The sequence below is a fragment of the Hydra vulgaris genome, chromosome 11 (genome assembly GCF_038396675.1).
Source record: "Hydra vulgaris chromosome 11, alternate assembly HydraT2T_AEP".
Taxonomy (NCBI): Eukaryota; Metazoa; Cnidaria; class Hydrozoa; order Anthoathecata; family Hydridae; genus Hydra; species Hydra vulgaris.
Window position 1 is genome coordinate 20,286,153 of NC_088930.1, and position 10,860 is coordinate 20,297,012.

The following is a 10,860-nucleotide window of genomic DNA, read 5'->3' on the forward strand; positions in this document are numbered from 1 at the left end:
GACAGAAAAGTAAATATTATTTCAGAATTCTGATGAAATATACCAAAAAAAATACAACAAAAGACTTCAGTAAATTGCGAAGAACGGTACAACACAATAAACGAATCAGTTGCTATTATTCAAGGGTTTACAAATGTAATTTTTTAAATATGAATTATTAAAATTTATTAAAATGTTTTTGTTTAAAGTTCTTAATGCAAATGTTTTTATAAATATGTTTTTAAAATTTTTGGCTATAAAAAAAGCCGTTTCTTTAGTTTTTTTGCTAATACAATCCTCTTTTACCAAAACAAATTTATTTTGGCTGTAGGCCACCAAATTTATCATCTCTTGAACGGTGTGCCATGCTAGACAAGAAAAAAATGAGGATAGAAAACTAGGAAAAAATAATTTCAGAATAGAATGTTTTATGATAGAAATAAAAAAACCTTACTAGAAAAGAATTTTTACAAAAGAATATTTTTTAGCAGAAATTTTGAAAAGAAACTTGAAATACTTTCTAAGAAAGAATATTTTTTAATAAACGTAAACAACTTGCTTGGAAAGAATTTTATTTAATAAATCTAAAAAACTTGCTACGACGGAATTTCATTTCATTAATCCAAAAAACTTGCTAGGACAGAATTACCATTTATAATAAAAGTAAATCACTGATGAATGATTCAGAAATTTCAGATAATTTTTATTATTTCACAAAGATTTTGTTAGAATTGGTTTAGCATTTTGTTGCGTTAGAATAAATATTTTGAAGGGCTTTATGCAGTAAACTAATTTAATAAAAAAATGCAACTAAGATTTGTGCAAATAGAATATTATATAGTAAATTTGAGATATTTTATTAATAAAATATTTTGAATTTTAAATGAATTTTTCTGATCGAACCAAAATTAATGCGATTATAATTATTTAACATTTATTCAATTAAAAATCATAACTGTAATTACCAAATTGCGCGCAAATTCTTTCTTAAAATTTCTTTGCAAGCACGTTTTTAAAATTTCTTTTCTTAAGTTTCTTTGCTAGTACGTTTTTCCAATTTTCTTTGCTAGAAAGAAAATGACTTTTACTTGTGCGATTTCTATCATAAAAAAGTCTTTGCTAGCAAGTTTTTCATTTTTCTTTGCCAGAAAGGATATATGTATTTCTTTCTTCTTTTCTATCCTTCAATTATTCTATCCTAAAGTAATCATGTTTTTTTCTATCATAGCAAGAATTTTCATGTTTCTTTCCTAGAAAGGCTTTCTTAAATTCTTGTCTAGAACCGGCCACCCTCTGAACTAATCATTTTCAATTCCAAACTTGATATAGACTTGCAAGTTGCAAATCTACTTATACTTGACTAGAATCGATGAACGTTTTTCGCCCGATGGCTTCAAACGGATTACGTAATATTCAATTGGCTTCACCAAAAACGGCAAAGTTCTGGGTAATATCAATGATTCATTGCGTTTTGTCTAGTTAACTTCTGTTTGTAACTGTAACTATGTATTTATAAACAATTATTGTATATAAGTTAATTTTGATTTATTTTGATCATTATAATTTATCTTATATAATAATTACTATTACTCTCGCTATTAACTATTTATTTAATCTTGCTATCAAATATGTGTTGTATTTATTACTCTCATTTGTATGTATTGTAATTATTATTATTTGGTGTTACATTACTCTCATTAAGTAAATATCTTTAATTATGTATAATAAACATATTACTATTATTTTCATTTCTATCTATTATTATATTATTGTCATTATCTTATATCAGGTAAATGCATCAGGTGTTTACTTAAGACTAGTTTATTACTATTTATAAATGACATTGAATTGTAACAACTTTTGTATTCAGAAGCATATGTTAATTGATTGAGAATAATAATTTTTCTTGTAAACTGCCTCTCTCTGTAGGCTGTGTATTGTAATTTTACAATATCTGAAAGAAAGTATGAGACTAGGAATATAAAACGCAAATAAGCCATCCAAGCCCTAATAAAACGAAAGAGCCCTTGATAAAGAGGCCAGAGAAAAAAGAGATGTAGCGTGCTCATCTAAAATGGAAACATTTCTCCATTGTACAACAGTTCAGACGCAGAAAAGTAAAGTTCAACCAGAAAGTCAAGGTGAATGTAAAATCAGAAAAGTTCAAAATAAAGAACAAGTTGATCTTGAATCGGCTACAGCTGAAACAGACGTTGACACTGAACATGTACAAGAACAAGCAGTGGTAGACCTGTAAATATTAAACCGATCTTAGTTTATGGGAGAAAATTTCATCAAACATGCAATCTCATTTTATCAACTCCAGTGGTATAAACTCCATCAAAAAGACAAAGAACTCTTGCAATGAATACAATCGAACAATGGTGTAAGTCAAAACCGGTATTGTGCTCTCTCATTATTCACTTAACATCATAAACTAATTGGTGAGAACTCTGAACATACATTGCTTTGTAACTCACAAGCAAATGGACATGTTAATTGTTTCAAGTGTAAGTTTTTATTATTGGATATGAAAATAACTCTTCTTTTATATAAGGGTTTAATCATTTGAAAAATGGACAACGTGATGTCGAGCTACGTGAAAATAGTGAAAGTCATATATCGACTAGTTTAGCATTTGCACAGCGACGTGGTATGATTGGTTAGTGGATTAAAAACAGGAGAAAGCAATCTTAAATGAATCTAAAATCTGGTTATCTAATCGTTGGCGGTCCGTGGATATGGCAAAGTTTTTAGCTGAGCGTGGTTTGCCACTTCGTGGATATCAAGAGAAATTCGGTTCTGTACACAGTAGTAACTTTATGGGCATCCTTGAGCTAAAAACTCTTTTATGATCCAATTTTAGCTGCACATATTGATAAACATGGCAGTGCTGGTCGCGGCAAAACATCACACTTATCTTCTTTTGTCTATGATGAACTCATTAATTTGATGGATCAAATAATACTTTTGTTTATTGTTGATGGAATACAAAAAGCAAGGTACTATAGTGTGTCAATTAATTCAACACTTGACTTATTGCACGTTGATCAGTTGTCTGCGACAGCTCGTTTAAAAGTCATACTGAAATTGGATTATCAAATGCATTGAAAAGTAATGTTGACATTGGCAATTGTATTGTCAGATGTGTGATAATGCATCAAGTATATATGAATGTTACAATGGTGTTTAGACTCATGTTTTATCTGTTTGTAAATATGCTATACCCTGTTTTTCTCATTTATTAAATTTAGATGGCAAAAATGCTGTTGGTTGTTGTTGTGCAATAGTTTTATTTGATATGTGCTACGGATCGACACACTCTTTAGTGCCTCCACGCACCGATGGACTATCCGGACAAAAGCACTAGCTTAAGACAAGACTCCAGTGCCTAAAAAACAGACACAAATTGGTCAGCACATGCTGACGCAACAAGTACTTTGCGGAAAGGTTACACAATTATTCAATCTGCTCTACATACCAATGCAACTGATGAACGTAAAAAAAGTCAAACTTGACAAAAGACACTTGGACTAGCAAAACGTCTTGGTAAATTGGAAACTGGAAATTCGACTGTCTTTTGGGGTTCGATACAGCAAAGATTAAACAAAACAAGTCTATCTATAGAAGGGTGCTACTTTAGATTTGAATAAATCTGTTGATTTGTTGCATTCCTGGTCTAGAGATAGACTTGTTTTGTTTAATCTTTGCTGTATGTTCAATCGTTGAGATGTTCGACAGATTTGGATAAATTTGAGATATATGGAAAAGAGTTGTCAAAATGTAAAGTATATGAAAAATATCAGAAGAATCAGAAAAAGAAACCAACAGTTCGATAAAGGTACTTTTGAAAAAGTTTTGCAAATTTGAAATTTTCTAAGTAATAAATTTCGAGTTAATGTGCTCATTGTTATTATTGATCAATTAAAAACAGACTTTGGCTCACAGATGTGCCGCATAATCAGATGTGGCCAGAAGATTTGGGTTCATAAACAGTTTGCAAACATTGATTTGTATGGAAGTGATATATAATAACATTATATTGTGATACTTTAGCAGCATCTTATTCTAATGCTATTGAAGTCAGCTTGGAAGCGGAAAATGTTATAATTTTGGTCTTACACATTCACACAAATAAATTTTGATAATACAGAAACAAGCGAGGAATTGTTGATGTACCGCATTTTCCTCAATAATGGCTTGGTAGAAACTTTTCCGAATGTTTCCTTTAGAGTTTAACTCAGTCTAATGGTGGCAAATTGTACAGGAAAATCTTAATTGCACATGTCCATTTATATATTGGAATCATCCAACTAAATACGATATTAGGCATCGTAAAGAAGTTTTTAGTTCATACCTTTGCCTTAAAACAAATTGCTTCGCCTCATTATGAAACATCTAATGAACTAAAATAACCTTCTATTGGTCAAAATCAAAAGTTGTTGAGTTGCGATGTTATTTACTTGTTTGTGTTATGTCCAGCTTTTGTATTTTTGGATTAGTACTAGAACTAAACCACAAGTTTTGATCGAAATGTTTAACAAAAAAAACTATTTAAACAAGGATTTTGTATAAGTCCATCAGAAATAACACGTTTCAAACACTTTGTTATGTACAGCAATGTTGAAGAAGTGAATTAAAAGAATATGATATGGTTTAAAAACAGCTAGTATAGTCTCTAAAATGAATATTTCAATTTTGTGGTACGACGTTCCTGACTCGATTGCAATGAAAATAAAACTCTTCAAGCCAACTGTTGATCATCAGTCACAACAAACTATTTCATTGTCTCTCGGTATTGACCTTTTTTTCGGCATATTTTATTCATTTCAACAGGCTGTTAGGACTGCGCACAGTGGAACGGATTTACACAACTTCATCATTATGGTAAAAGTTATCGCGGAAATAGTTTGATATTCATTGCGCCTTTTGATTAATTTATATTCATTTAATGAAAAATGCATTTATTATACATTAATTTTTATACAAAGCCCGGAAAATTAATGAAGTTACGTACTCTAATTGTGATTTTGTGTTAGCCTTTATTGTTAAAATCTTACGAAATTGCAAAACCAAGATAATATGACATATGACTGTATATATGCATATTAGGGCATCCCGTACTTTTCAACATTTATTAAAAGTGTAGGCCCTTAGGATTTTTTTGCCATTAGGTACATACATTAAGAAAAGACAAAATTTTTTTTACCAGAATAGATGCATCATTTGCAAAAACAGACTATAAATTTTCAAAATTTGATTGAAATGGGGAGGAGGACCAAAAATCACATATGTCTAAGAACATCCCATAAAGACATCGAAATTTTTTTTTTTTATGTTTTAACATTTTTTCAGTAAAGTAAATAGAGAACAGTTTTAAAATTTAGTAATGACGCACACGCCCCCCCCTTCTTTTTCCTATATATAAAAAAATTCCTTAAATGCTTGTTTTACACTATAAAAGCTATACAAGTTAAAGTTGGCAAAAATGAAACTCATGTCTCTATCTTTCTAATTTATTATATTAGAGATACTATAAATATAAATAAGATAAAAATATATGCTAAACTTAAATGAGGTCCTGCTTGCTGTTAAAAAGAGGAATTATTGCTCTATTTTCTGCTCTTGCACGAATAAATCCATCTCGCCTCTCAAAACCAAACACTGTTTCAGAAGCTGCAGTTACCTTAAAAAAAACATATTTTAAGAAGATTTTTTGAAAGTTTTTATTAATTAACATATTATTAAGTATAAGGAAAAGCCCTTTACCTTTACCTCTTTAACTGCCCTCTCAACTCCTTGCGTGTGAACAGGGAAATATGGAACTACCATAGGACAATCCACAATCATTTCTAGCTCACTTATGTTCATTTGACAGGTTAAGATGGGTTCATAAGCCTCTTCCCATGTTATAAGCTCAGTTAATATGGTTGCATCCAAGTTTAAATACAGAAGCTTGTATGTTCTGGAAGCTAGATTTCCCATTTTTAAATTTTTTCTAATTTCCAGGATTTTATTAACAGCAAATTCTCTTTCAATTTTATTTTCGCTGCAGAGTAATGTTTGCAATAAAATTTCGGAATGAGAATTCCATGCAGAAGATCTCACATACTTTTCAATAATCATTTGAACATTTTCATCTTGAAGTTTTATTAGGGTGAGTTGGTTCAAGATGTGTTGTGGCCCTTCTAGCTTCACTTTAATTTGGAACCACATAGGGAAGTAAACTGTTACAAGAAACTTAACAATTAATTCTAGATTTTTTTTAGGTTGTCCCCTTCTAACCATGTTTGCATACCCATAATAAAAGCAAGGAAGAACCTGTATTGAGCCACTTTGAATGGACTAAAGTACCTGGTTTTTGGTTAGCCAAATCTTCGGTAAGAGTTCCATTAATTACTGTCTGGCATATTTTATAGGCATATTTCTGATCTGAAGATAACTCTTCTACTATTTCTTCATGAAGTTCAATTAGACCAGGACCTATAGATATTGGCTTAAAACTATAATTTCTTTCCATTTCAGTAATCTTTGTAAGCAACTTCCCAATGGGTCCAGAAAATCCTGTCTTTGAGGTTGTCTTACCATTAAGCTCTTCTATTAAATGTTGAATACAAAGTTCATTTGTGTGAAGAGAACATATTAGCCATCCTAATTTTCTTTCTAATCTAGTTTCTAAACAATGGATAACACCTCCAATATGACCTGTATTTGTCGCTGTGCTATCAAAACCAATGAATTTTAAGCTATCTTTTACCCCATGCAAATTACACCACTGAAATATTTTATTTGCAATATGTTCAGCAGGTTTGATTTTTGATTTTTTAGGTATTTCTTCTTTGGTTAAATGATGAAGATATTTACTATATTCATCAGTCAAAGTATAGTGATCTTCCTTTTGAATTGAAGGATAAAATTTTTTAGTTTCATCATTCAATGTCAATACATTTGTTTTGTCACTTCTTCCATCAAAAAGAATGCAAGAAATATCTTCACACTCAAACCTATTTTCTCCAATATTCTGACACTCTGACCTAACTTTATCTTTGGCTCTATGCACTTTGTTTTTGTCCAATAACAAATAAATAGCTGATTACGGAACAATTTTAGCCTCCACCAAATCTTTTAAAAACCCAGAAGCAATAGCAGCAGCAGCAGTGTTTGAAACTTCATACCTAATTGCAGCAATAGCTGTATTTTGTATCTTCATATAATTTCTCTTTAATTTAAAATCCTCGCTTTTATCTAGTACATGAGAATTTTCTGTGTTATAAGAACACTCTAACTCACTGTTTGACCACTTTACTTCGTCATTAAAATTTTCTAAAAACTCATCATATGTTTTTTTCAAACAGCAAATATTTATTATCTCCTTTTCTTTGAACTTTTTCAGATCATGTTCTTTTTTACTGCTTCGCTCAATTGCTTTTCGCTTCCTTTCAACCTCTTTATAATTTGTTGATCCTATCACAACTTGAGCTTTGTCCCCCTCTTTGTTTCTCTGTGATTGAATAAATTCTAACTCTATCAAGGGGATCCTTGCTGATTTTTCACATTTACAGTTAATATGAACTTTTCGTTCACATCCCAGACAACTTGATTCATTACAGTAAAGAATTACACATTTACAATTAGTTATATCAAACAACCGTGACATAGAATCCATTATGTTGTCAATTTTTTCCTTTTTGGTTAATCTTTTTCTGCAAATATCCTGAACATCACAATAACTTTTTTTGATCTTTCTATCAATGGACTTATCTGTAAATAATGCTGGAGATAAAAATCTGAATTTGCTTTTTTCCATTGATTAACAACTTCCAATCTTGTCTCCCTAATCAAATCATCCAATGGATATATCTTCTTTTCTGACAACTCTTTAAGCAGTATAGCTTTATGAAGAACAGCACCAAGAGTTGGTAGCTCAGATGAAATAAAGTCTCTTCCTTTTCCTGGAGATAAAATATTATCATATTATATATAGTTTTTAATTTATTATTATTGTTATTCTTATCATTATTGTTGATAAAATGGTTACTGTTCATAATGTGGTTGTTGATAAAATTTATAAAAGAAAATATATTCATGATTTAATACTCATGATAATAGTAATAAAATAATTTAATAACATTAAATGATATAATTGTTGTGAATATAATATCTTTGTATTATAAATATTATTTTAGTATTATAAATTTTATTTTGTATTATAAATATTATTTTTAATATTATTAAAATATTATTAATAATATAAAGAAAATATTTTATTCACAACAATTTTATTACCTATTAAATCGGACATTAATGTGCTTGCTTTTTTTCTTGTTTTTATACCACTCATTACTGATTATATATTTTATATCACGACTATATGACTATATGACTGAATAGTAAAATGAAATATTGAAAATGCTTTAACACAAATATTTAAAATAATTTATATTCTCGAAACATTCCCGAGTGTTAGATATTTTATCAAGAAGTTTCTTGGGCTTTTCGTTGCTTCCGCAAAAAAATGTGTTTTTGTTTAAAGTTAATTTTTTGGTCAACAAAAGACCAATTTTTGCAAATGAAGACTTTTTTAATTCAACTTTTTTTAAACTAAACTAAAATGTATATATGTTCAGGCAAAAAAATACTTGGGGACAAATTTTTATAATGAAAAAATATGTTTTTTGAAAAGTACGGGATGCCCTAATGCATATGACTGATGATTGATATATATATATATATATATATATATATATATATATATATATATATATATATATATATATATATATATATATATATATATATATATATATATATATTTATATATATATATATATATATATATATATATATATATATTTGTATATATATTTGTATATATATATATATATATATATATATATATATATATATATATATATATATTTATATATATATATATATATATATATATATATATATATATATATATATATATATATATATTTGTATATATATATATATATATATATATATATATATTTGTATATATATATATATATATATATATATATATATATATATATATATATATATATATATATATATATATATATATATATATATATATACATATATATATATATATATATATATATATATATTCATATATGACTGTTAAAGCAGTAGCAAGAGTGCTTAGAAATCACTTCTCTGTTAAATCTATCTTGATATACTAACTTTCTCAAAAAGCTCCTAAAGATGAAGTTAGCACGAGTCTCTTAGAAAATATGCATTATAATCTGGGTCTAGGAAATTTGGGTCTATATGACATAAAAAATAGCAGTGAAATCATAAAGTTCAAAACTTTGTTGAAAATTTGAGCTTACAGCTTTCAAGTTCATCCAGGAAGACTTTACTATGGTTGCAATATCTTGAATACTCTAGCGTTATTAAAATGTTTATCAGGGCAAAGAACTGGGAACTGGTAAGAACATCTGGAAGCTATATAACTTAGGTCTATTTTTTTTTCGCAATGGGATACATAAATGCCAAAAGCGCTTGCTTATATCTTCAATCCATGCACCTTATAAACTTCAATCTATGCACTTCATGAGCAGTTACCTTTCCATCAGACGCGCGGGTCGCAACTGGGAGGCCTAATTTAGTAATTGAACAGTGCATAATGAGATCAATAAAAAGCATTGGAGGTTTAACTAGAGATAGGAGTATGTATAAGATTACAAAGAACCTTACGGTTAGTGTTTTGTACGAATGCAGAGCAATTCATGATTCAATGTCAACACTGACACAGCATCCTTTTGAGAGTAATCAGTAACATTTTGGTCTAGTGAGTCACGTAAATCTGGTGAGTCACGTGAAACTGGTGAGTCACTGTCCTTGTCATCTAGTAAGTCACAGCGAAAAAGAGGTACTAAAAACTTTAAAACATTTAAGAACAGCTGATTAATCTGTTTGAGTTTCGAGACTCAATAATTTAATGTATATTTACTGGTCTGATGCTGATAACGATTAAAAAATCAATTGCAATCGAGCAGAAAATGTTGGTTTATAGATTCAAAACAGTTTTGATAATATTGTAGCCAACCAATCAATTATCAAGCGTTTAAAGCAGGCCAAAGCACTTACCAATCTGCTACCAGCAGTCAATGACAATGTAGTTCACGTAGACTCTAATGTTTTGTTCCATACAATAATTATACTAAATTGCAGGGTAGAACATACAACTGATTGCTTTAAATATAAATTAACCCAAATCCCTTTTTACAAATAGCTTAATGAGAAAACCTAACAATTCAGAGCTTGATAGAAAACTCATGTAGGAAACAACAATTTTAACAATTAAAGCCATCACATTAAACTGTATAAGACAGTACACACAATCAAAGACATCGCGGCATAAAAAGTTGAAATAACACTTAATAGTTCTTAATTTACAAAACTGAAATTATATATTACAAGTCGGGTGTTATATAAACGCAATTAAATAAACTACAATAAATAAAAATAACCGAGGAGCCTTGCTGAATTGAGTTTTTTTGATATCTTCCTGTCACCTATGCAAATATCATGGAACAATATTGTATATATATATATATATATATATATACATATTGCAAAAAAGTATAATAGTAATATCTCCATTATTTTTTATGCTTACAAAGTATTCGATGAAGATTGCAAACATCAAAGGAGAGAGAAAAGGTTTGACGGCATTGCATTCCAAACAAAATAATGCGAACAGTCTGAATTTTTTTTAAACAGCGATATTAAAACTGCTTTGATCAAAGCATTGAGAATGAAGGTATGAGAAAAAAGTGATATTGTAGTGGAATGAAAAGGGGATGCTGACAGAACTAATGCCACGAAAGGAACTGGACTTGTACA

General features: G+C 29.0%; 1 protein-coding gene across 4 annotated transcripts; it reads right to left on the minus strand.

Annotated features, from left to right (window-relative positions):
• Positions 1-5,480: 5,480 nt before the first annotated feature.
• On the minus strand, positions 5,481-8,418 carry LOC136087503 (uncharacterized). 4 transcript variants are annotated; one of them, XM_065810392.1, is made up of 3 exons: positions 8,266-8,418; positions 5,749-7,931; positions 5,481-5,665 (listed from the first exon to the last, which is right to left on the minus strand). In XM_065810392.1, exon 2 carries the CDS (start codon positions 7,784-7,786, stop codon positions 7,073-7,075), a length of 714 nt encoding a protein of 237 aa, XP_065666464.1. In that variant the 5' UTR covers positions 7,787-7,931; positions 8,266-8,418; the 3' UTR covers positions 5,481-5,665; positions 5,749-7,072. The 4 variants fall into 4 exon arrangements, with proteins under 4 accessions (XP_065666464.1, XP_065666465.1, XP_065666467.1 ...); XM_065810393.1 differs by having other exon boundaries at positions 5,487-5,665; positions 5,755-7,931; XM_065810395.1 differs by lacking the exon at positions 8,266-8,418 and having other exon boundaries at positions 5,515-5,665; positions 5,755-6,411.
• Positions 8,419-10,860: the final 2,442 nt, after the last annotated feature.

Bases quoted from the DNA above. Each gene is read 5' to 3' on its own strand.
- LOC136087503 (XM_065810392.1), bottom strand. From the start codon at position 7,786: ATGGAAAAAAGCAAATTCAGATTTTTATCTCCAGCATTATTTACAGAT.